At 40.6% G+C, this 26,824-nt stretch overlaps 1 protein-coding gene across 5 annotated transcripts in view; it reads right to left on the reverse strand.

Moving 5' to 3' along the window:
* Positions 1-26,824, reverse strand: part of PDE1C (phosphodiesterase 1C) — a 398,369-nt gene that overhangs the window by 74,413 nt on the left and 297,132 nt on the right. For all 5 annotated transcript variants that reach the window (XM_062179212.1, XM_062179213.1, XM_062179211.1 and 2 more), the window contains 4 exons: positions 17,606-17,706; positions 14,634-14,762; positions 6,635-6,736; positions 5,953-6,073 (listed from right to left, as the gene is read on the reverse strand). In XM_062179212.1, the coding sequence (XP_062035196.1) occupies positions 5,953-6,073; positions 6,635-6,736; positions 14,634-14,762; positions 17,606-17,706 (453 nt within the window). The remainder of the gene's footprint in view (positions 1-5,952; positions 6,074-6,634; positions 6,737-14,633; positions 14,763-17,605; positions 17,707-26,824) is intronic.

A 26,824-nucleotide genomic window follows, 5' to 3' on the forward strand; every position in this document is an offset into this window, starting at 1 on the left:
AAGTGAATTTCTTCAGATGAAGTAAAGAAAATTTTGAGAGAGGCAAGAAAAGCAACAAACTGAACCAAATGCAGCAATGTACATTCCCCTTTCCCAGGGGAGGAAGGCACACATGTTAGAAGAAAAGTGATTTTTGGATTTAAGATAGAACAGTAAAATTTGAGCCCTTATAAATTATTACCTCAAAACTATGGAGATGGGTAGGTGTCATGGCACAGTGGGTTAGGTCACTACTTGGGACGTCTGCATCCCATGTTGAATGCTGGTCCAAGTCCTGGCTGCTCAGCTCCACCTCCAGCTTCCTGCAAATGTACCTGGAAGATCTGGGCCTGGCTCCCATGTGGGAGACCTCCACTGAGATCCTGACTCCTGGTCTTGCCCTAGTCCAGATCTGGCTACTCCAGCCATCTGGGGAGTGAACCAGCAGATGAGTGATCTCTCTGTGACCCCCTTTCCTGCACTCACACCACTATTCCTCTTGTTCTCTGTTGCTCTTCCTTTAAGAATCTCTCAAAAATGTGGAGACTGAGAAATGCAGCCACAAATACTAGGAAAAAAAATCTAATCTCAAATCAAAACTACTTGAGTAAGGGTTGTCAACTGCTGTGGGTGTCATAGATGAGGCCAGACACTAAGAGGCTGGGTGAAGGACAGAGTGAGTGGCATGGCCAGTGCTACCTACTGTTGCCTTGGAAAAAGCAAAGGGACAGACACATGCCGCTTCATAGGAGCCCTATAATAAACCAGGGATATTCCAAGGGAACTTGGCTGGCTAATGGTCTGGCTTCTTCCTGGTACAAGTCTCCTGCGAATAGTTCTTCCAAAGAGAATGCAATTCACTTGAAGATGGTAAATAATAATGAAGAAAGAAGGGAGAAGGAGATGGAAAGAGGAAATGTGTGAGGAAGTGGAGAGGGAAGAAGATTAGGAAAGTGAGAGATGGTGGGGGCACTGGAGAGTATCACCACTAACAGTCGCAGTAAAAACAAAAACCTTATAGAAAAGATACTTGGACTAAAGGAACAGGTGAAAAGTTATACGGGGAACACTTATAAGAGAACTGATAACACCAAGAAAAGACCAAACATATCTCTGTGACCAAGAAGAAGTTCCTGCAGTAAGCAAGAGCCAGGGCTCAGGGGAACGAGCCAGCAGCACATGGGAAGAGAAGCTTTGCAGTAGCTTCAGGGAAGCTCACACTGGGAGTAGCACAAAGGCCCACCTGTCCTTGAGGAAGACACATGAAGGGACAAGGAATCGGGAATGAAAAAGGCAGAAAACAAAGTCGGTTACACAAATGCCATTCTCAGTCAACCTTGACCCATGGTATACCAGCAGTAGAAAAGCTGACAAGCTTACAAAATGGGGATCCCATTCGTGCTTCTAGAAGGAGCCACTGGAGGAACAACTTTGTCCAGACCCAAGCAGGGGTGGTCAACCAGGACCACAGAGCCAGCACTGAGCAGGGCCAAGACCAGGGCTGTCAAGGTGTGCCTTTGCCAGACACGTTTCTTTTCTACTTTGAGAAAGAGGCTTTGAGAGTGCCCCTATAAACAGCCCACGGTTCGTGAAGTAGAATGCTCATTTGAAAACTCCGGACAAAAAAGAAACAATACAACCAATACAGTTACAAGGAGTTAAGTTGAGAATGGAAAGGAGGAAAGGGTGAGAAGGCAATGAATAAACACTGAGTTCCTTATCTTTTTATAGATGGGGTATAAACATGTCACTTGAATCTAATATTTAGAGTAGTAGAGTAATACAGTAACATTTAGTGATATTTAAATAGAATTTAATATTAAAACCAATACAAGACTAAATGAGTTAATAAAGCCACCTTAAAATCAGGTGTTGGGAAGAATGTTTGGAAAGGTAGAAGTTCACTGATTCTTTTGGCAGGAAGTCAATTGATAGTTCTTGCATAAAGAAATCAGAATTGGTGTTTGGAGTAGCAGCTAAGATGCCACTTGGGAGGCCTGCATCCCACATCCAAGTGACTGGTTTGAGTCTGGGCTCCACTTTTGGTTTCAGCTTCCTGCTGACGCACATGCTAGGGGAAAGCAGATGAAGGTTCAAGTACATGGGTCTCTGCCACCTGTGTAGGAGACTTGGAGTTCCTGGCTTCAGCAACTTCCAGCCCTAGCTGCTGCATGCATTTGGGGAGTACCACTGGAGGAGAGATCAGTTTATCTGTCTCTGCCTCTCAATAAAATGAAGTAGATGAAACCATTAAATCCTCTATTTAATTCTCAAGTTAACCATTAGAAAAACTAAAAACATAAAATTTCCAGATCATCAGAAGATAGCAAAATAGGAAAGCAGATGACAAAAACGACATAGTGAACTACTCCAAAAGAAACGCACAAAAACAAAGCATGATACAAAATGATTGTACCTAAGGCAAATGTCCTCATTTCAAAATGCTAATATTGCCAATTTCAAATAATAAAGAAAAAGAACCTTAGACTAGCTCATTAATAAATCTCAATTTCAGTTGGTTTTCCATATAGCTGGTCTGCATTTATAGATTCAACCAATCATACAACAAAAATACTTTCTTAAAACCTGCATCTATACTGCATATGCACAGACCTTTTCCTTGTCCCTGAACAATGCAGTATGATAACTACGAGGTTTTAAGAAATCTAGAGATGACTTACAGTACATGGTAAGCTGTACAGTATATTTGCAAATATACCATTTTATATGAGGGGCTGGAGCATATTCAGATTCTGGTATCTGAAGGGAGTCCTGGAATCAATCTCATAGACATTGAGACAACTCAGCACACAGTGTTTAAATTAGACACACCCAAGCCAGTGTCTATGGAATATTAAAAGGTGATGCAAATACAATGTCAACAGGAGTTAAATCTGAAGTTAGTGAATTGACCATCCAAGTTAGAGTTGAGAAAAGAACAAAATAAACTCCAGCAGAAGAAATAAAAATAAAACTGAAAACAAATTAAGACAGTATAAAACAAAACAAAACTAAATACAAGTGCAAAACTTCAAAGGGAGAAAAGAATACAATATGAGAGACTCTAGAAAGTTTGTGGAATTAAGACTGTTGTGAAAAACTAGAATTCAGTTTTTTTTTTTTAAAAAAATTATTTATTTGAAAGACAGTTACAGACAAGGAGAGGCAGAGAAAGATCTTCCATGCGCTGGTTCAGTTCTCAAAGGGCCATAATGACCAGAGCTGGGCCAGGCTGAAGCCAGGAGCTTAATCCAGGTCTCCCATGTAGATGCAGGGGCCCAAGGCCTTGGTCCATCTTCTGCTTTCCCAGGCACGTTAGCAGGAAGCTGGCACCCATATGGGATGCTAGCACTGCAAGTGGCGGCTTTTATCTGCTATGCCACAGCACCAGCCTCTGAATTCAGCTTATATGCATTTTCCATCATCTTTTTGTCAATCCATAGTATATAAAGTAAAAAATAAAAATGGGGAAATAACCATCGGCAGAGAAATTTAAAAATAATTGGAAAATGTGTGCAAAATATAAAAATACACAGCAATACAAAGGAAATGAACCTCTAGGCTTTTATAACCAAGGATGGAAATTTATACTTTAATGTCAGTATTTCATTGAGAATTACCCTGGGGTAGTGACTTGAATTTTATAAAATATGGTCATAAAACCGAGGATATAACTTAGTGTTTTAGGTAGGCATGGAAGATCTGGTTCATTGGCATTGGCGGTTATGCCCTTATTTTGAAATATCACCTGACTTTCCAAATGTCACTTCTTAAAAGTCTCTACCAGACTTCCCATTTGAACCGTCCAAATTAAAATCTACAATGAAGATCCAAGGCAATATTTCTTCTATATGGGTTACTTACTATGGCTTATGGCATCTGGGTTAAAATATTGAGCCAATAAAAATAATTTGTGGAATTATAATTACTAAAAAAATAGTTCCAGTCCAGTGAGCTAACATTCTGTTCCCAATAGGCGAAAAATTCAATATGGTTATTTTCACAGTGCCTCTAGCACATTTTCATTCAATTTAAGCATATGTGTATGCAAACAAGGTTTCCCTTATGAGGAAAATTGTTCACATATATAAGCAATCCATATTCTATCGTAATTAAAAACAAAGGATCATTTCAATACCATAAGCTTACATGAGCTGGCTATGAACTATCCTTTGACCACAGACTAAACAATCTTAGTACTTTGTAATAACATCCACTCACAGCTATCAAAGGAAACATCTGATGAGGAGAATGGCTATTTGGGTAAAGTCTTCTCACTAGTATTAGGAAAACAGAATTTGGGAAAATGGCCCCAAACAAGCCCTCAGTGAAAGGTGATTTTGTAGTCAGTTTTGTAGATAGAACAAGATCACTCCTCTACAGCCATGGGTCTCCCAGCCCCCACCAGAGTACTGGGTTCCCTTGGAGAAAGGCAGTCCTGTCTCAGTGTCCACAGGGGATTGGACCCCTTGCTGATAGAACCTGCAGGTGTTCAAGTCCCTCCTATAAAATGGTGTGCTATTTGCATAGAGCCTACGCCCATCCACCCAGATACTTTGTCATTTCTAGATTGCTTAGAATACCTATATAAATACTGTCATATATGTTTAAGAAATAACGAGCAAGCCAAACATGTTCAGTACAGGTGCAATTTTCCTGATTTAAGGTTGGATGAATCTGAGGGTGCAGAACCCAGATTTTCAGAGCAAACTGTACTCTGAAAGGCCAAGAGATGACTTTCCAACTGGTAGATGACCACGTGCTGAGCAGAGTACTTGATGTTATAGGCATTTAACAGGGGTGCAGGTGTTGATGGGTATCCACAGACAGGGTGAGACAATCACAGGGCATTTACTGTTGGAATGGAACAACCTTACCATAAATCACTCTCCCTCCAGGAAACAAATCAGACATGCCCGTAGGGAATTAGAGTGGTGATCTGATTGGTCCAGGTCACAAACGTGGTATAATAGAAACCCCTATTAAGGTCTTATGGCCTGTGTTTGATACACTGTTAATTCCAGCCCTACTTCATGGCCAATATGCACAGCTGCCAAAGGATAAAGCAAACACAGGTGTCTTTGATTATGCCCACACCCGAATCCTAGGAGCACGAATCATCACGACAGTAGATCTCTTGTAAAAATCTATGTAGCCAATGTAGGAGCCTGTTTGTTGTCAACTTAGGGGGATGAAGTTGAGACTAGAGTTAATAAGTAGTGTGTTATGCAATACTGGCAGTCTCTGAATCGATGCTATCAAACCCCCTTCTTTAATGAACAAGAATTAAGGGTATTAACTATAATTTAGATCTCATAGATCACGCCTTCAATCCCAGGCCCTCACGTCTCGAACCTGTCTGAACAGCAGCTCTTCTAGAGGTGATGTTCGTGTGTGCTGGGATTTGAGATTGCCATGCTGTTGCTATGCTCTTATGTCCCTTTCTATTGTTCTACTTAATTTTTGTTTATTTGTTCTAAAGCAACATGTATTTGTTAAAGACTCTGCCTATCCTTGTAGACAGCATGATTCTGGATCCTAGGATGCACTGAAGTTTAATTTGGATAGTCTAGTGACTTCCTGACACCAAATTGCCACATTAGAATTTGATCTCATGGGCTTGCCTACTTTAATGAAACACCCCAACCAATTATAACAGACCAGGATTAAAGGCTAACACTCAAATCCCACAGTCTCAGAGGGTGATGCCAAGGTAACCACCATCTTGTTAACCCATTAGAAAAAAAAGGCCTCCCGAAACGACATTTTGACAAGAGACTGCCGCGAGGAAACACTTTATTTCCAAACAGAAATGCACAGGATAAAAATACCATAATGGCCTGAGTATCACAATCTAAGATTAAACCTTACATGATCAGGAGGCACAGAAAGCTGTGGCGCCCTCCTTCTCCAGGCAAACTGGAATGCACAACTCTTAAGACAGCCCGTGAGGACGACACAGCAGGACAGTACCTGTCTGAAGAACTCCTCCAGAAGGGACATTGTCCAGCGATGGTGCAGGTCCCAGGCTTTCGCGGGATGGCTGATATCCGCCGTGTGCAGCATCAGGGATAAGGCCTTTGGTTTTTCAATCCTGTAACCCAAAGCATCCAAACATGAGGAGCACACTCCTCAGAGCCTCAATAAGAGTTTTAAAAAGTCATTTTTTTTTTCTTTTTAATCCCTCCCATTCCAAATCAAACTGTACTTCAGCTAAACAGAAGGAAAGGTACCATTTCATCCTACAACTGGAATTCCATCAGCTTGGTCTCCATGTTGACTGAACTGGATACTTGTGACTCAAACTCCCTTACAGAATGATGATATCGGTCAAAAAACAGCACGAATCCAAGTGCCACTGACTCTTATCTGCTGCCTTGGCATTTAGTACATCTTTGAAAATGTAGTTTTCCACAGGGAAATTTTTCAACTTCTGATTGGGACAAACTAATGAGCACTAGTATTTATTTCAGTTCCGATAAAACACATGAAAGAGTGGCACAGACAAGTTCCACGCTGTGTTCTGCAAACATCACCATTCTGTGGTGACCACTCAACAAAGTTACACTGAAGGAGACATGCTTTAACAAGCGCAAGAGCGTGAACAAGTTCCGGTCCCAACATCTTTGAAAACACATGCCCCAGGCCCACTTACGCTTCTGGCTGCTGCAGGGCAGTCTTCATGGCTTTGATTTGTTGGAAATGACAAGACATATCAGTGGCCATCACCATCTCGATGACCAAGGTCCGAAACTCCCTTTCAGGGACACCCATGAAGAAAAAGGATTGAAGCAAAAAAAAAAAAAAAAAAAAAAAAAAAGCAAAGTAAAAATGAGTAGAGACTCTTGCCACTTCTAATCAAGCTCAGCTGATTTTTTAATTTTATTTTTGAGAAGACATTTTAATCTGCATTATAGTCAATAAAAAGTTCAACAAAAGGTAAAAAGATAGTATAACAGGAAAATAGGCAAGGGCTATTAAAAAAAATGAAAACCTACCAATTTCACTCAGACTACATTGTAAAACAGTCACAAATCAGTAAAACTACAGTAATATATACCTCCTATGAGTTTGACAAAGATCTAAAACAGTTGAATAAAACACTGTACTTGGAGCTAAACTGATACAAGGTCATTGCTTGAGTTTTTTGTTTTTTTTTTTTACAGCTCTCACATATAAAGTAGGACATGTTGTATTTGTCTTTCTGTGTCTGACTGATCTCACTCAATTCTAACCATTTTGATGCAAATGATACTTTGTTTTTTTACATCTGAATAATCTATGTATGTATATACATTTTTAAATTTACTGGATGATGAACATCATGGTTGATTCCATATCTGGCTATTGCAGACAATGCTGTTATAAACACAGTGGAGCAGGTATCTCTTGGATACAATGAGTTCATGTCTTTTGGGTATATACCCGGTACTGGAATTGCTGGATCATATGGCAGATGTATTTCTAACTTAAAGAAATCTCCAGGGCCAGCGCTGGGGTGTACTAGGTAAAAGCTGCTGCCTGCAGTGCTGGCATTCATATGGGTGCTGGTTCAAGTTCCAGTTGTTCCATTTCCCATCCAGCTCTCTGCTATCTAGCTCTTTTCTACTGGGAAGGCAGTGAATGATAGCCCAAGTCCTTAGGCCCCTGCATCTGCTTGGGAGACCTGGAGGCAGCTCCTCGCTTCAGATCCGGACCCGGCTGTTGGAGCCAATTGGGGAATGAACCTGTGAATAGAAGATCAATCTCTCTCTGCCTCTGCCTCTATGTAACTTTTTTTTTAAGAAATGCAAACTGAGGCTGGCACTGTGGCACAGTGGATTAAAGCCCCAGCCTGCAGTGCCAGAATCCCACATGGGCACCAGTTCAAGTCCCAGCTGCTCCTTTTTGATCCAGCTCTCTGCTATGGCCTGGGAAAGCAGTAGAAGATGGCCCAAGTTCTTGCACCCACGTGGGAGACCAGGCGGAAGCTCCTGGCTTCAGATCAGCTCAGCTCTGGCTGAGCTGGGGTCACTGGGGAGTGAACCAACAGAATGGAAGACCTCTCTCCCTGGCTCTACCTCTCTCTGTAACGAAATAATTCTTCAAAATTTATAAAAAAAGAAATGCAAACTCCCCACACCATTTCCCTCAGTAATTTACATTCCTCCCAACAGTGTATAAGAGTTTCCCTTTCTCCACGTCCTCACCAGCAACTGTTGCTCTCTTGTGGAAAACAACCTTCCTGCATGCAGTGAGGTGATAGCTCATTGTGGTCCTCTTTTGTATTTCCTTAATGGCTAATGATATTGAGCATTTTTTTCATATCTAAAATCAGTTAATTATTATTATTTTTTTTTGACAGGCAGAGTGGACAGTAGAGGGAGACAGAGAGAAAGGTCTTCCTTTTTGCCATTGGTTCACCCTCCAATGGCCTCCGCGGTAGGCGCGCTGCGGCCGGCGCACCGCGCCGTTCCGATGGCAGGAACCAGGTGCTTATCCTGGTCTCCCATGGGGTGCAGGACCCAAGCACTTGGGCCATCCTCCACTGCACTCCCTGGCCACAGCAGAGAGCTGGCCTGGAAGAGGGGCAACCAGGACAGGATCGGTGCCCCGACCGGGACTAGAACCCAGTGTGCCGGCGCCGCAAGGCGGAGGATTAGCCTGTTAAGCCACGGCGCTGGCAGTTAATTATTTCTAACACTTCTAGTCTACCTTGACTGTTTTAGGTGGGCTTGAATAAGAAATACATGAAACTTCAGGAATAAGGAACTTGGTTGTTACGTGGCACAGTGGGTTAAGCCTCCTCCTACAACACCAACAGCCCAGATGGGCAGTGGTTTGAGTCCTGACTGCTCCGCTCTCAATCCAGCTCCCTGGCTTAGGAAAAGCAGCGATATATGTCCCAAGTGTTTGGGCCCTGCCACCCCTGTGGGAGACCTGGAGGAAGCTCTAGGCTTTGGCTGGGCCCAGTCCTGGCTGTTGTGGCCATCTGGGAAGTGAACAGGTGAGTGGAAGACATGTCTGTCTCTATCTTCTCCCTCCCCCCTTAATTCTGACTTACAAATCTTTAAAAAAAAATCCATGGGATACACACATCATTTGGGAAATGGACTCATAGGGAAAAACCCCAATGAAACCGAAAAGTGTAAAAGTACACACATTTCAACTGAATTCAAAAGTTTGGAGACATAATCACATGAAAATAATTCTAGTAGGTAGACTGATAATTGACATTACAAATTTTGAGTATAAATATTCCACCTATTAAAAAGATAAGACTTTAGTTTTAGGGCAGTTTTGGGTTTAGAGAGAAATCAAGCAGAGCACAGAATTCCCATATTCCTTGTCTCCATTGCAGTTTTCCTTATTAACAATTTGCATGAGTATAGTGGCTTTGTTACAACCAGTGAGCCAATACTGATACAGTAACTACAGGCTACAGTTTGTATTAGGGTTAACTCGTCATGGGGTGCAGTTCAATGGTTTTTGACAGCACATGATGCCAAGAATCCACTATGCAGTAACATATAAGATAGTTTCTGTACCCTAAAATCCAACGTGCTCTACCATACTTGCCCCACTTTCCTTTCCCCTGAAATCCCAATTTTTTAAATCTCAAGTTTATTGATGTCTAGTTTACTTAGAATATTCTATTTCCATATAAAATATACAATTCAGTGAACTATTAATTGAATAAACTTTTGAAGATATCATGCAATCCTGAAACCAAATACTTCCTGTCACCCTCAAGCCAAGCCCCCAGTTTGATTTCTCCCTAAAATAGCTGACATTTTCTAACTTTGTATATTTGAGGATATAGGAATATAACAATATACATATACTCACATACTACATGTAACAGACACTAGATACATACATACACGTTCACATGTAGGTGTGTGCACAACAAAATACAGCATGTAACCTTTGTTTGACATCTTTACTTGCCATGATGACTTGCCATTTACCCACGTGGTGGCTTGTCAACAGCACATTTGCTCTATTGTACCCCAACGTATGGGTAGACCATGACTTGTTAACCACTACCAACTAACAGACATTTGGGTTCTAGGATTCTAGTGTGGGGCTATCATACAGAAAGCTGTCCTAAGTCTTTATTCATGCACAAGTCTTTTTGTGAGCACATGTATTCATCTCTGGGGCAGATACTTAGAAGTACAATGGCTGACTTATAAGTTAGTTGCATTTAACTTCAAAAGAAATTGTCAAACATTTTTCAAAGTGACTGTGTCACTTTATATTTTAACCAGCAATGTGTGAAAGTTGGCTTTTCTGTACCAATTATTGTCAGTCTTCAATTTAAGCCATTCTAATAGGTAACAGTATCTCATCACTGGTTTTAATTTTGCATTTCTTTGATTAATCATGGCATGTATCTTTTCATGCACTTTTATTTGTGCAACTTTTTTTTTAGGGGAAACTATTGTTTCAAACTCCCCCTTTTATAAATTACTTTGTCATTTTATTTCTAAGTTGTAAAAATGTATAATGGGTCTTCAAAAGCCCATGGAAAATGCATATTATGGAAAAAACCATGCATGGATTTCAGAAACTTTTTTGCACCAAAATAATTCTAACTTCTATTTTTAAAATTTATTAGAAAAGCTAGTTACAGATTTTCCATCTGCTGGTTCAATCCAAAAATGGCCACAATGGCTGAAGACAGGAGCCAGGAACTTCATCTGGATCTCGTACATGGGTGGCAGGGGTGCAAATACTTGAGCCATCTTTCACTGCTGTCCTTGGTGCATCACCAGGGCACTGGATCCGAAGTGGAGCAGCCAGGACTCCAACCAGCACCCATATGGGATGCTGGCATCACAAGTAGTGGCTTAACCTGTGCCACAAGGCTGATCCTTTAATTCTAATTTCTATGAAGTTTTCGAAAGATTTGTGTAAAGAATATATAAAAGTAGATGTAAGATATATGTGTTGTGAATAATTTTTCCAATATCTTGGCATGCTTTTTTCCCAGTGTCTTCCAAGGGGCAAAGGATTCTAAGACTTTAATTAGTAAACTTCTATTTTTTTTTAAGATTTTATTTTTTATTTGACAGGTAGAATTACAGACAGTGAGAGAGAGAAACAGAGAAAGGTCTTCCTTCCATTGGTTCACCCCCAAAATGGCCGCCACGGCCGAAGCTACGCCAATCCAAAGCCAGGAGCCAGGTGCTTCCTCCTGGTCTCCCACGGGGGTGCAGACACCCAAGCACTTGGGCCATCCTCCACTGCCCTCCCGGGCCATAGCAGAGAGCTGGACTGGAAGAGGAGCAATCAAGATTAGAACCTGGCGCCCATATGGGATGCCGGCGTCTCAGGCAGAGGATTAGCCAAGTGAGCCACGGCAGCAGCCCCAGTAAACTTCTATTTATAACTTCTTAAATGTTCCAAGAGTTTTGAGTCCTGAGCCCCTTCCAACCACTGCCCAGGACTTTGATACATTTTCTTCTGGAAGTCTTGCCATTTACCTTTGACCTTTAGGTCTATGATCAAGTTTGAGTTCATTTTTAAGTACAGCGTAAGGTGAAGTCAAAAAAAATTTTTCCATATGGATATCCAGTTCCAACAACACTTATTGAAGAGATTTTCCTTTCCCCATTGAATTGCCTTGGCAACTCTGTTGTACCTCAATGGATGAGTCAATTTCCAAACTCTGAGTTCTGCTCCACAGTTATCTGTTCTTTCATCAGTGAAACACTGTCTGGATTACTGTAACTTCATAATATGTTTTGAAGTTGAGTAGTGTCAGTCCACAAAACCTTGTTCTTCTCAAAAATAATGTGTCTACCTTTCTGTATACTTTGTAGAATAACCTTGACCTATTAACATTCTGACATTTTTATTGGAATTGTGTTCAATCTATAGATACAGTTTGGAAGATATACTTAAAATAATGTTCTACATGACAAGAATACAACTCTAAATTTATTAAGGTCCTCTTTAATAACCAAGGTTAGATAATTTTTAGTGAATAGGAGCTGCATTTAATATTTATGTTAAATATTTCATTTTTGTGATACTCTAAAATTTTTATTTTATAATAGTTTGCTGTTAGTCTATAATTTCATATTTGAGTTTATCCAATTTTAGGTTTGCTGAGATTAAATCTATAAACTTACATATGTATGACCATATTTAAGAAATTTCAGTGTTATCTCTTTAAATATTTCCCTCTGTTTCACCATTTCTCTCTCTCTCTCTCTCTCTCGCTCTCTCCTGAGATTCCAGTTGCCATATGAAATTGTTTCAAAAAAACTGAAATGTTTTGGGAGCCTATGAAAGATTTATCTTATTTGAAAGAGTTAGAGACAGGGAGAGAGAGACATCTTTGATTTGCTAGTTCACCCCCAGGAGTCGGGTGCTTCATCCAGGTCTCCCATGTAGGTGGCAGGGCCGTGTGGGCCATTTTCCACTGCTTTTCCCAGGCCATGAGCAGGGAGCTGGGTCGGAAGTGGAGCAGCCAGGAAACCATGAACTGGCACCCATATGGGATGCTGGCATCACAGGAGGCAGCTTTACCCACTATACAACACCAGCCCCCAGAAGCCCTTGTTATCCCAGGCCCCCACCTAGGGTTCTAGCTGGAGCTCTGGTGTTGCCTTCAACCCTCTAATTTACCCTATCCTGTCACTCCGCAGACTCTGACATCCCTCCCACATCTACTGATGTTATTCACCCTCAAATCATTTTTAAAAATATTTTGCCTATAATTTATAACTGCCATTTGTAAGAAGACTGGTTTGTTAGCAGCTCTTCTGGTCTGCCAAAGTAGAATTTCATGTTATTTCAAGTTGAATGAAATAAATATCTGGTAATATTTATTTATAAAGTTACTAAAGTCTAATGCACTTAAAAATCAAAACAGGACAGATTACCTATTAAAACCGCCTCCTTACAGAGACACAGGATACTTACATAAAATGGTTTATGGATACTGTTAAATAGTAACTTACTAGTTAACAATACTTATGTCTTAAGGCAGTATATCTAAAAATTAAGGGTATTTAAAAATATTAGGTAAATATAGTAGAGCACTAAATTTACACAATTAAAAAGTCATTTGCTATAATTTTTGCTTTAAAGTATAGAATTCCAAAATATAAGTAGAAACAAAACATGGTGCAATGGGCTATAAAAATTTCCACTGAATCATGACTTTACTGAGATATTTATATTTCATTCTTGGAGATAATGAAGATTGTGCTGAATATATAAATGCTAGTAAAGTATTGAAATATATAAGGCTAACACACAAGTAGGTTTCATTAAGCTGAATTTTCAAGTGGTATTTGATATTTTTTCTTTTTACTAAATGCACCTATGTGCTGAATCGTATAATAACTTGCCTTGATCACAGGCAATATTCAAACCACTCAAAACTGGGACTTCATGAATACCCATAATTAGGAACACAGAGTTGGAGATAACAAAACTGGTTGCATTGCCATGTGCCAGGGTATTCCAATAGGTTCTGGCTTACACCTGGTGATTGTGGGGTTAGATACCGCCCATGCCAGGCTTGCTATCCCAGTTGTAGACTGAAAGAGTAAGTGAAGCTTAGGAATGTAACAGAATGAAAACACAAATAATAGAGCTAAATTTCTAACAAAACTAGTAGGTAAACTGGGGCAGGTGAATGGCCTAGCAACTACAATATCAGGTAAGACACATCCCACAACCGAGTGGCTGGGGTTGATACCTGACTCTGGCTTCTGACCCCAGCTTTCTGCTGCTGTAAACTTTGAGAGTCAGCAATGCTAGCTGAAGAAATGGAGCTCCTGCCACCCAGTAGGAGCCCAGGATTGTGTTCCCAGCTCCCAAGCTTGGGGCCCCTGCTGTGACAGGCATTTGAGGCATGAACAAGCTTATTGCATATGCCCCCAAAATGTGCTAAGTATTCGTAATCGATTACTTATTATCATCTTAACCATATTGCAGAGTAAATGCCATCTATTTTCCAGGGATGGAATCTGAAAAAGTTATAGGAGGCTGAGTGACTCCCCCAGTGTCACACAACCAGTAACTGTATTTGCATTCAAACCCTGGACTGCCTGTAGCTAAAGATACACAGTGGTACTTAGGGAACAGAATTAAGTACTCAAGATTACTTTTTTAAGCATCAAAAGAATTTCTCTAGAAGACTTCAAAATATTCTTGAAGTCCAAATCAATATTGGAAGAAAATATTAAATGATAAAACTCAGGTTTAGGAAGGTCAGCTAAAAGCACCACAAGCTACTCAGGATAGTGAACACCACATGTTTCTGACATGCCCTCAGAAGGACACTGCCTCTCTTTCAAACTTCCTTGAGAATTCGTAGCATGATAGTGAATTTCTTGACCTAAACTGGATCCATTACTCAACTCATTACTGGAAATGATCTGTGAAGATGGAAAAGTAAAAATATAATTGGAACCTAATCTTAATATTTTACAACCCGTATTACAAACATCTGAATATTTATACCAAGAAAAATCGAGAAAAGGCGAGGCACCCACAAAGAGGGCATGGGAGATCGCACACTCAGGGAGGAGGTGTGGGGGGGTGGAGGGAGACAGAAATAGAATTCCAAGCAGGATGATATTTCTCCTGCAGCAGGAAACTTCCCCTGCCCTCAGTTCTGCCTAGCCTCCAAACCTCCCCATCTGTACCTCCAGTCGTCTTTGGAGAGGTTGATCAGGATATTCATCTCCTCGTCCTCTTGCAGGAGGCGGTAGGCTGCACTCAAGTGGTGGTTCTCCAGCACCGATCTGTCATTGTAGAGGATGGCGGGGTCAGACCTGAGCACAAAGCAGCAAAAGCATGGAGGAAGTGAAACAGGTGAGATTTCTGGGAGCATTCTCACGGGCTGGGAGTCACTTTTCATCGCTTTTTCCCATGCTGAGAAATTATCTTTGCCTTAGGCCATTCTTATTAACCAAAAGCTTGAATGAACACTATGAATTATCAGATGTATGGGGGCCATTGTGCTATCAACATATGGACGTGAAATATGTGACATTGAGCCTGAGACCTCTCTGAAAACTGGCCTTTTTAAATTTTTTTTTAACTTTTATTTAATGAATATAAATTTCCAAAGTACAGCTTATGGATTACAATGGCTTCCCTCCCCCATAACTTCCCTCCCACCCACAACCCTCCCCTCTCCCGATCCCTCGTCCCTTCCATTCACATCAAGATTCATTGAAAACTGGCTTATATCCAGAACTCGATGACCTATACTAGTGACAAAACAGATTTTTAAAATGTAGATTACATCAAACTTTATGCATTCTGGAAAGGCATTAATTTTTCATTTTATTCAGTGAATACATTGTTTTATTCTAGTTGTAATTCTCTGAACATCCTACCTGGTGGGTACTGTCTACAAGCTGCCTCTAGTAATAACTTGATCTTAAAACTTTTCAATGCAAAAATACAGACAAAATTGAAAGTAAGTCAGAAATATCAGACTGAACATTGCGGCACAGTAGGCTAAGACATCTGCATCCCAAATCAGAATGCCAGTGGGAATCCCAGCTGCTCTGCTTCTGATCCAGCTTCCTACTAATGCATCCTGGGATGCAGTGGCTGATGGCCCAAATACTTGGGTCCCTGCCACCCACATAGAATTCTTGGTTCCTGGATTTGGCCTGGCATAGCCACAGCTTCTGCAAGCATTTGGAAAGCCAGCAGGTAGAAGATCTTTCTCTGTCACCCTGCCTTGCAAATAAATGATTGGCTCTCTTAAACAGAATATAAAGACTATATAACAATTGTCACTTTTCCAAAGACCATTCTATAATGGAATACAAGTATTTTAATACTTTAATGAGAAACAGATGAGCTTTTGTTAAAGAAGTTGAATACCAGAGATGTAAAGTAACAGCTTAGAGCCCACAGTGGCTACATGAGTGGCTGGGAAAGGGAGTGAGGTCTTCTGACCCAAGATAACTGCCTCTGTCATTGGCCAAACCCTGGGGAACTTCTGAAATACCTTAGAAGTGTTAGGCTCAACATTTTGTCCATAGGAGGATAAGGAGCTGGGCACAGACATAGATTTCTGATCAGGGGTCATGGGTCTAAGATGCTCGGATAAAGTTCAGTTGAAGAAGAACAATGTTTAATTTCTAAACCAAGCATAACTGAACTCACTGGAATTTTCCTACTCCTTTGGAAATAACAAAAACATTCACGTCTCAAAGTAAGGGATCTGCTCTTAGACCTGTTGAATAAACTAGGTACCCAGTGATGAGCATTTTGTGGCTCTAAGATAACTTTCCACCTCCTATAACTGAACCGTGCACCTCTGGGCTGTAACTGGCTTGGGTACTGGTTATCCACAGCTCTGCTCCCTCTCCTCCTTGGACTGGTGCTATTCAGTGTTTCCAGCCTCAGAGCAAAGGTCCTCTCCACAGACCCACATTAGCAGCTACTCCAGAGTTTCCTGTATTTAAAAACCTTGGAACAAAACCACAAAGGGCTACTTCCCACAGCTAAGAATGCTGTCTGAGAAGGCAGGAGGTGGGGACTAAAGCGAGCAGCCTAAGCCCTTTTGTCTGCTTCTATTCCACTGACATTTCCCTCCTGAACAGATCAGACCACATTGTTTTCTTTTGTGTACTCCATAATTAAATGTTGAGTTCATTAAATGCATATAGACTATTTAAAGAACACAAACCTATCTGGAGGATGCACCTGCTCTTTCAAGTGAGATCTCCAAGTTTTTACTGGATGTTAAACTCCTCCTCCTCCCACTACATTTTTTCTCTTGGCCTTACCACCTTTCCTCAGGTCCTGGCTTCTTTTTAGTCTTATATCAAGACCCAATTAACCCTACAGCCAGACACTCACTAGTTCCATGTCTCTTTTAAGAGACAAGATAAGGTTTCACCCTAAGCAGAAATGTTAATGCACTGGGTGGGACTGCTTGTCTGGAATTCTGTGCTGAGAGGAATACTAAGGATAAATTCATAGCCTGATAAGGAAGAAAATGCTAGATCAATGAGTGATGTCTGACAGATCGGGAGGGTCAGTGTGGGGCCTTGGACCTGTGTTGAACATCCCCTAGAGAGGTCTGTGTCTACCCCAGCAGTTAACAAAGAAGGTTGTACATGCTGCCCAAGGTGAAGGTGGCCTACAGGAGAAGACATGGCTCCTCCAGCCCCATGTCAGGAAGCGTGCAAGCACTGAACAGATAGCGGAGATGAAATCGGAGAGGATGAGAAGGGTATCTCGCCAGAACCTAGAGAACAAGGAGGCTTGGCTACAGTTAACGTCAACCAATACCTACCATCTCTATTGACTAAGTCTGCACAGCACCTGAGCTTTCATGTAAACTGCCTCAGCGTCTACAAGAAATTGGTAAAGTAGTCGTAGGACACTAATTAGCAGCCAGCATTGCAACGGAGAAGAAACTGACATCAAAATCGGATCCTAACAGAACAGGAGTTTCAGTAGCACACTGCTTCCTAAACTCCGTCTTGACTGAAGCTGACCAGGCAGATTTCTCATTTACAAGTTCATACGCAGAAAATCAAAGTAGAGTAACCATGCAAAAGGCAGGTGACTAACACCTTTCTTACTTCTGCACTTCTACCCCTGATCCCTGGTGCTGCCTGCCCCAGAGTGTCACCCTGCTCACCGAGTCTGGATGTGGAAGTTATTCGTGGTTCCAGTATGCTCATAGTCATGGATGGCAGCTGAGAAGATGATAGCGAAGATCTCCAGCTCCGTCAGCCAGTTCTGAAAGGGAGATTACAGAGCAATCAGATGATCTGTCTTTCTCAGATGAAGTCCTCCGCTTGCTAACAACACATCACACGTCTGCCTTCCCACCCTGCAGCTGGCTAGCTGTTGCCAAACGTGTTTTGACACACAGAAAAGTTTTTGGTTTTTTTTATCTGTGAAGAGATTGGGGTATTTGTGATTTTAAAAAAAGGCATGCCAAGCAAGGTGGAAAAAGCTGGTTTTCTGGAAAAGAAAATAATAAATAAAATAATAAATAAAAATAATAGAAGACATTAAAAGCCTATAGTACATCCTCCCCCAATTTTCAAATAAAGTTCCTAGGTAAACTCACACATATACAATGTAAAATTCCAACATAACATCAAGAACTTAGAGCTAACCTTGGCAGGCATATTCACTATAGAGTGAGATAAGATAAACTGAGAAATAACACTTTACTTTCCACCCTACGCATGCTGATTTGTTATGGGGCATGTCCCGCATACACACACACACACACACAGACACAAATGTTGGCTGTGGGTCAGTGGTATGGCAAGTATGTCTCTTGAACTAGCAGAAATTAGCATGACATGGGAACTTATTAGGAACACCAACAAATCTTCAGCATACCCCAATGTCAAAGTATCAGAACGAGGGAGAAGCCCAGCAATCTGTTTTACCAAGCCATCCTGCTAGTGATAATGCATGTGAGAGTCTGGGAACCGCTGCCATGCTGGGAGCTCCCTCCCTTGACCACTGTCTAACGGACTCTGCATTCACTGAGGCTTCCTATCCCTCTGCAAACCGCACTGTCTGACGCCCCCACAATGGACCATTCGTGACTCCTGGGCCACCCTTTGCTACACTCTGCTCACTTTGCTTAGTACATGACTGATCCTTATAAGATTCAATATGGTTTATTCCAAACCCTGAACTATGAAATACATCAATAAGGTATGAACATAAAACTGGGTTTTTCTATAGAACCTAAGCTCCACACTTTAAACACTCATTGTGAAAGAACTGTTGTCAAAATATGTGTGACCACTATGAAATAGTTAAAAATCAGTAAAAACAGAGATTCTGGAAAAATCAGTAAAACCTAGAGAGATTCTGTACTCAGTTTGCTTCATGAGTTTCAGTTCTCATTTCATCCTAAGGCAACAAAACTGGAAAGCTGTAATGGGGTAGGGTTGATGCAAGACAAATACTAGTATCCAAACTGATTAATTCAGACTCCAGGCTCTTTTCTGAGTTCAAAGATTAGTGTATAGAATGTACTTACATTTTAATCATTTTATATTAAATTACATACATTTTATGACTTTACACTTTAATAATTTATTTCAATTAACCACTAATCTTGGTCCTCATCTAGGAAACTTTCCCAGAATTATTACCTTCTTTGAGAAAGGAAGGGGAAAATGAATAACCTTATAAGAAAGCTCTCATAAGCAAAGCATGAGCACAAAGATAACCTGAAAACAACTATACTTCTGAAAGTGATTTCTAGAAGAATCCACAATGGGATGTTAGAAAATTGTGGACATCCTCAACAATATAACTCAAATACAAACTAAGGGCAAGAAGCAGAAAGATATAAAAAAAAAAAACAGACCAAGATGGAAATCAATAAAATCAGATGGAAAAAAAAATAAAGCAGAAGATAAGGAGAGGGTACAAGAAAATTGAAGCTGCAAAACCTGAGGTCCTCATCAGCCCCCTCACTGTTGGGGGACCACACTGTGGCAGCCATTGTTATAGGTGCTTTTTACATAACCCTAAGATGGGAACTTCAGATGGGCACTGACAATTGCACAGACCAAGGAATGCAGGTGGGCATTTACAGAAGAATGAACAAAATGAGCAAGTCCCAGTAGCAAAACCTTAGTCATGTGAAGTAAGGAAATGCCTTTGACTGGAGTGGGAGTTTGGGTTGAATAGGGCCCTATGATGTCAGAGTGATATAAACTCATTCAATAAGCCGTGGAAATTAGAGCTAAACTGACGCATACTGCTTCAGAAAGGATGTTTGGTAGAAGCAGAAAAATGTGAGTTGTGTTTTCTTTTTGGAAAGTTTCTATAGGATGTATAGACCCTATGGAGGTCCAATCCACAGAATTTGGGGTAAGGAGAGACAATGTTCGTGGAGAACAATGAGATGATTCGACGCTAGTGGTTGAGTGGTTAAAGCACTCTCAGTGGCATTCGACACCATTATTTCATAGAAACAGAAGGTGGGAGCAGCTATCAGGAGGGAAAGTGAGCTTCCTATCTTCATGTGGCTCAGATGTCCTAACTTTTCCCAAATTACTGTAAATGCAGAAAGTTTTATGTCAACCCACAAGAAGTCAGCAAGTTAAGCCCTGTGGGTATTTTATTTCAGAATTAGCACCCGGGACAAGGTCCAAGTCACAGATCCTACCAGTGTTTGCTTATCTACAAAATGAATGTCACAACTCATTGACAGGGACGCCTTGGCAACTGAGTCTTGCTGTGTGTGATGCAGAAGACTTAGCTGTGGTAGGGAAGGAGAAGGGAGGGGAGAGGAGAGGAGGGACCTAACAGGCCAGAGGAAACCTGAGGGACGAGGACATGAGCAATGCCCTATGGCTAGAGAAGACTGTATTAAGCTGTGACTTGGATATAGGAATAGTAGTTTCTTTAGTCATATTCTTCCAATCCGTATTAATTTTCCACTGTTACATTAGCAAATTACCACAAATTTAGAGGCTTAAAGAATACCTCCTATCTCGTGATACACAGTTCTGTAGGTCAGAAGTCCAGCACAGCATGGCTGGATTCTGAAATCATGAAATGGGCAGGGTGGCAATCCTTTCTAGCGACTCTGAGACAAATCTACTTCCAGGAGTACTCGGGGAATGGGCATAATTCATTTCCTTTGCTATGTTTCCCACTTGGCTCCCCACCCAACCCCCCATACTACCGCCTTGAAGCTGGAAATGGCTGGTTGAGTCCTTTTCACAGGAGGAACCCCTCTGACTACTTCTGCCATACCTCTCTGATTTGGATCGACTTGGGTATTACAACGGCCTACCTGGAAAATCTAGGATAACCTCTGTTTAAGATCTGGTCATTAACCTTACTGGTGCTGGTAGAGTCTGCTACACATGCCATCGAATGCAACATACAGTGGAGGTGACTCATTTCTAATAATCATAGCCCCTAATAAGATTATTTTGCAGTCTTCAGGATGTCATTTGTTGATTGCATTTACAACCAAAGGAACAAGCACAGCTTCAAGCTTCTGGGAGAAAAAAAAAGGCAAGGCAAACGTGAATGGCACCTCACCTGACAAAAAGCAATGGAAATGGCCAACAGGTGGCTTTAGAGTTCGGGATATTTTGACCTAAATTAAAAGCAGATGGAGCTCAGAGTCTAATACCTATCCCATCAATAACAGCTCTTCAGTCTAATTCTATTCAAGGGCTTCCTCTAAGAAATGAGCAAAATAACTCTGGAAGGGTTCAAGCATCTTCCAGGCACTTAAGTTAAACAGTAATGAATAATACAGATTACAATGAGTAATACTGTTGATGTTGAAACTCCAACATCACTTTATCAATGGGATGTTTTGATTCTCTATGTGTCTTATGGTTTATAAAACTGAGGTGATTTAAAGTGTTTCTCCCCCCTGGTTTGAAATGAAAGGTTAGAGTAACAACATGTTCTCCATTCATCAGATGCTCCCCACTGGTTTTGTGAGCTCATGATGAAAGACATTTGTTTTGAGATGTTTTTCCAAGGGAGAGTGGGTGGGAAATAGCTTCTATATTTAAAAATTATTCTGAATATGGCCTGGATGTACAATGAAAACTCAATAGCAAATGGCAAATGAGATAATTTAAGAACAGTGAGTAGTATGTCACGATCATTGGCTGCTAGGATACAACATTTGTTAATGATAATTTGCATCAGCACAAATACTTGGGAATTTATCTTCAGAGCTAAACAAGCTGTGTATGATTCACTTTTATATCCACATAATATACTATGCACAAGAGGTATTAAAATTAAATATATGGTGAATAGATTAGCTCCAAGTGCATTTTTTATTCCACTCCTAACCATAATACCTTGCATAAGTATACATAAGGATAATAAGTTATAAGGGATATCTTTTGGCCAAAGGCAGTACAGAATTATGGTTAAAGCAAGAATTTATCTGTATCCTAACTCTTAAGACCTATCCCTATGACTCCATTTTACTTTGGCTACTTCTTTAATATAAATTAATTTTTAAAAATCTGAAAATGCACTCATTCTGAGGTATTGAGAGTTGGGATTTCAACATATGAATTGGGTGGGGGGCAACGAAATGTAAGTGAACATTGTGCACTGGATGTCAGGATGACTCTTTAAAAGTGGTCCAGGGTGTTTGGTTTGCATCTCTTAGGTATTCTCCCTTTCTACTCCTCCTTGAATTTGCAAAGGTACATTTCAGCTATTTTACAAGCACAAAAACAAAAGCCACAGGGCAAAAAGGGAGATGAGTGGAAAGGAAACTGAGTGGCCTGTTGCTGCTGAGGCTCCTTGAACCATCCCTGGAGGGCTCTGTGGACTGTCCACACACATGCAGGGGACACCCAGCGCACCAGCCCTTCTAATTAGCCTGGATGCTCATTTGTACACATTCTCCAACAACCAGAGGTGGCTGGATAATTCAAAGAAAAAAACCAATGATATAACAAAGATTCTCAAAAACAAAAACACCTTTTTCATTACCTAATAGAGATTACAACACTAAATTCAAAAACAAGCATGTAAATATATTCATAACTATCTAAGGCTGCTAAAATGAAACAAATCAAGAACAGAGCTCCAGGTATTTAAAAAATTAGCTAACTAAAAGATAAGCTGAATAACCAGAAAAATCTGAAGGCCAAATTGGTAACCTATAAAATACAGTTGAGGACATCTCTTGGGAGATAACATTAAAAGACTAAAAGATAGGGGAAAAATGAGAAGAGATGTGAATATGAAGTCAGATGGCATAACACAAGTTCCAAAAGCAGGCAAAGAAATAACACTAAGAAATATTCAAAGAAACAATAAAATTTTTTCTATTTATACCATAGGACTAGACTGGCTAGTTCCTGTGTGGGTTGGGAGGGAGCTTGTGACTCACTTTGGTCAGCAGAAATGATGAGCAGAGTTCTGGAGTCGTAGAATTTAAGTGCGAATACAGAGTTCTTTTCTGTCTGCTATGAAAATGGACACGAGGGATGGGAGCTGTAGAATAAGCCGAGGCCCTGGAGTGAGGGAGAGGAAGCACATCCCTCAATTTGTCCTTGGGCGGGGGCTGGGGGCAGATTCAGCCTTTGCTATTTTTAATGCTCTGATACCTGGAGACTGTTTGGTCTAACCACCCTAATATAGTCCAGATGAAAGAAAATCTTGAGTGGGGAAGATATTCTCCCTCTAATATGTAACCCTATGTTTCTTAAGAGTCTATATACAAGGTCATAAAATGAAAAAGATAATAACAAAATTAAATATTTCTATATTTGATAGTAGTATTAGTCATTTTTATTACTCATGTTTAATAACTACCATTACTGATACTTGTCCACATGTGAGGTAAACATTTTCATAAAGAAATTCCAAACATTTTGAGCAAAATATTAAGCTCAATTAATATTTGGTTAGATGAGTCATAACAAAGAAAAGTGACTAGAATATATGAGAAAATGTTTAATATTATCAGTCTTAATAAAAAGTAAAGCATATATACACGCATGAAATGAATGGAAAAATATTACTGTGCAAGGGAGCAAATCCAAAGTATCATTTAGTAGTGAAACAATACAAAAAACTCTTTAATATTTATTATTATATGTGCTTAAAGATTTCTTACAGTCTAGGGAGAGGATCATAGTATATGATTAATTGATGTAGGGTAAATAACTACATAAATATCCTAATTTTATATATGCATGGACTTCAATGCTTATGAAAAAATGGAAGTAAAAGATTATCTTGGGGCCGGCACCGTGGCACAGTGGGTTAAGCTGCTGCCTGCAGTGCTGGCATCCCATATGGGTGCCAGTTCAAGACCCGGCTGTTCCACTTATGATCCAGCTCTCTGCTACAGCCTGGGGAAGCAGTGGAAGATGGTCCAAGTCCTTGGGCCCTAGCACCCACATTGGAGACCGGACGATGCTTCTGGCTCCTGGCTTCAGGTGGGTGTAGCTCCAGTCATTGCAGCCAACTGGGAAGTGAACCAGCAGATGGAATACCTCTCTCTCTCTCTCTCTCTCTGCCTCTCCTCCTCTCTGTGTAAATCTGACTTTCAAATAAACAAATCTTTAAAAAATCATCTTGCTACAAAAATTTTTTGAAATTCACGCATAGTTTTCATAACATGTATTCTCCAATAACATTTTGAAGACTGCTCATATATGTAAGAAATCGAAGATTTTCAGTGAAAGAATTACCCTCAGTAATAGTCTGTTTAGAAGTAATTTTTCTAGGGCCTGGCACTGTGGCTCACTTGGTTAATCCTCTGCCTGCAGCACCGGCATCCCATATGGGCGCCGGGTTCTAGTCCCGGTTGCTCCTCTTCCAGGCCAGCTCTCTGCTGTGGCCCGGGAAGGCAGTGGAGGATGACCCAAATGCTTGGGCCCCTGCCACTTGCATGGGATACCAAGAGGAAGCATCTGGCTCCTGGCCTCAGATCGGCATAGCTCCAGCCACAGTGGCCATTTTGGGGGTGAACCAACGGAAGAAAGACCTTTCTCTCCCTCTCTCTCTCTCACTGTCTAACTCTGTCAAATAAATAAAAAAATTTTTTTCCTTATATTTTATCTGGATTATTTTATATCATGCCTTTCCAAATACTTTCAAAGTATCATAGACTATTTTTCTTTGAGTTTTAATTATAAAAGCTTTATTTCTATAAGTAAATTAATGCAGATATAAAGTTATGTTTGTCTTACACAATGCTTTCTTGTAGACACTTGCAAGTGATAGAGCATTGGTATGCATATTTTTCCTTATACTAACTACATCAATACTAACTACATTCAATGACTACTCCCGTGTTACACTCCCATGAGTAGCATATAATTTCCTTTACATTAGTGGGTTCTAAACCTGGTGCAACTGTCCCCATTACCACCACTCTGGATTTATGTTTCCAGAACTGGAGATATTTTCAATAGCTACAACTGAAAGTGGGGATAGTGCTAGTGGTATCCAGTGGGTGGAGGCCACTAGTTAACTAATGCTAATTATTCTACAATGCATAGAACAAAGAATTATCCAGACCAACACAGCAACAGTGCTGAGTTTGAGAAACCCTGCTGTAAATCTTAAGAACAACTAGCAAGTTTTCAACCTTTCTCCATATGTATATGATGAAGGAAAACAGGTTATCTTGTTCATACACATTTGGATAATAAAGAGTTGTATACATTCTCATATTTCATTTATTGATCAAACACATTACTTCTCTTAATTGTTCATATTCTTTGTCTACTAAACCTGTATAATTTTGTTGACTTATTTATATCATCTGAATCTTTGCTGTCCATGTATTTTCTCCTAGGGCTTACTTCATTATTTTGTCTTTCATCCTACACTTTAACCTTAATGCACACCAAAGAGTCAATATTGTGTTCTACAGCTTCTATGTTTTAAGGCTTACTTAAGAAAGAAGTTCCTTTTTCAAAAATATATATACTCATATTTCCTTCTAGTATGATCAAATTTTAATTTTTGCACTTACATCTTTAATTCATTTGTCAGGTTTTTTTGGTGAATGAAGAACAAAAACATTCTGTTTCCTTCAAATGAACAACTGTTCCAAAACATTTTTGTGAACTGACTAAATTTCCCCACAACGTTGCTGTCCATGGACATGTTCTTACATTTTCACCTCTGATTCTTGCTCAATTACACACTAGACAGTGTTCCATTCTAATCAAACCACTGAGACTGTGCATCTCAAGGTCAACAATGCCTTTCATATTTCCAAGGCCAATGGTCACTTCTCCAGCCATACCATTCCCAAACCTCCACGTGTCCCACCTTCTTAAAGCACTTTCTCCTTGGTTTCCATGGACATTGTCCCACTGTCATCAGCTACTCCTTGTTAGTTACTGTTGTTGATTCTATGTTTTGCCTTTGTTTTAAACTTCCAGATGCTCCCAGGATCACGTCAGAACCCCTTCTACTTTACTGTCACTAGCTTTCCTTCCACAGTCCCGTCTGGTTGCGCATCTCTCCCTAGCCCATGTGTCCACCCGACCTGTTCCAGAAATCCGGGTTCCTTTCATTTCCTTCCTGCTTGACAGCTCCTCATGGAAGTCTGATAGGGATCTTGGACTCTTTATCTAAGTCAAAAATTGATTGCCTTACCCTCAAAATATGCCCTCTCACCAGGCCTGTGTATCAAGCCAACAATCTAAGAAGTGCTCTCGAATCTTCATTTAGTTATTCCAAATCCCAGCTACCACCTAGTCCTTATCACTCTACACAGAAGCAGAATTTTCTTCTCTCCATTCCAGCAAAGCTCTTCATAGCTCTCACAGCCACTGTGTCTCACTAGACTTTGCCAGTACTCTCCCAGTAGGCTACCCCAAAAGCCATTCTCCGTAGCAATCCTCTTATCATAACCAGATCACATCGTTCCCCTGTCTAGAACCCTTTTTTCCATTGCATTTAGAATAAAATTGGAACTCATTACCAGGCCCATAAAGCCAGACTTGGTCTGGTTCCTGCCACCTTCTCCCATCTCCTCTTGCAGCACCGTCTCCCCGTGTGCCATTCTTGCCACGCTTGCCTTATTTCTGCTCTGTAAATCCAGCCAAGCTGTTCTCACACTAAGGCCTTTGGACCAACTCTGCACTAACTGGTGACAATCTCCAGCACTCGGCAGGGCTACAGCCTCAAATCACAACCAACTCAGTTTAAATACTGCCTCTGGAGAGCTTTCCCTGGGTAGCTTCTCTATTTTAATTCTCAGCAGAGTATTAGTGGTACTTATTACTTTTTTCACCGATTTCTTCTATCTGCAACCTCCTGCTAGAAAGTAAGTTCTACAAGAATACTGATGTAACCTCACCCTATGTCTGTCTGTCTGAGCTGTTACGACTGAATGCTATAG

Source organism: Lepus europaeus, chromosome 20 (assembly GCF_033115175.1).
Source record: "Lepus europaeus isolate LE1 chromosome 20, mLepTim1.pri, whole genome shotgun sequence".
NCBI classification, from domain to species: domain Eukaryota; kingdom Metazoa; phylum Chordata; class Mammalia; order Lagomorpha; family Leporidae; genus Lepus; species Lepus europaeus.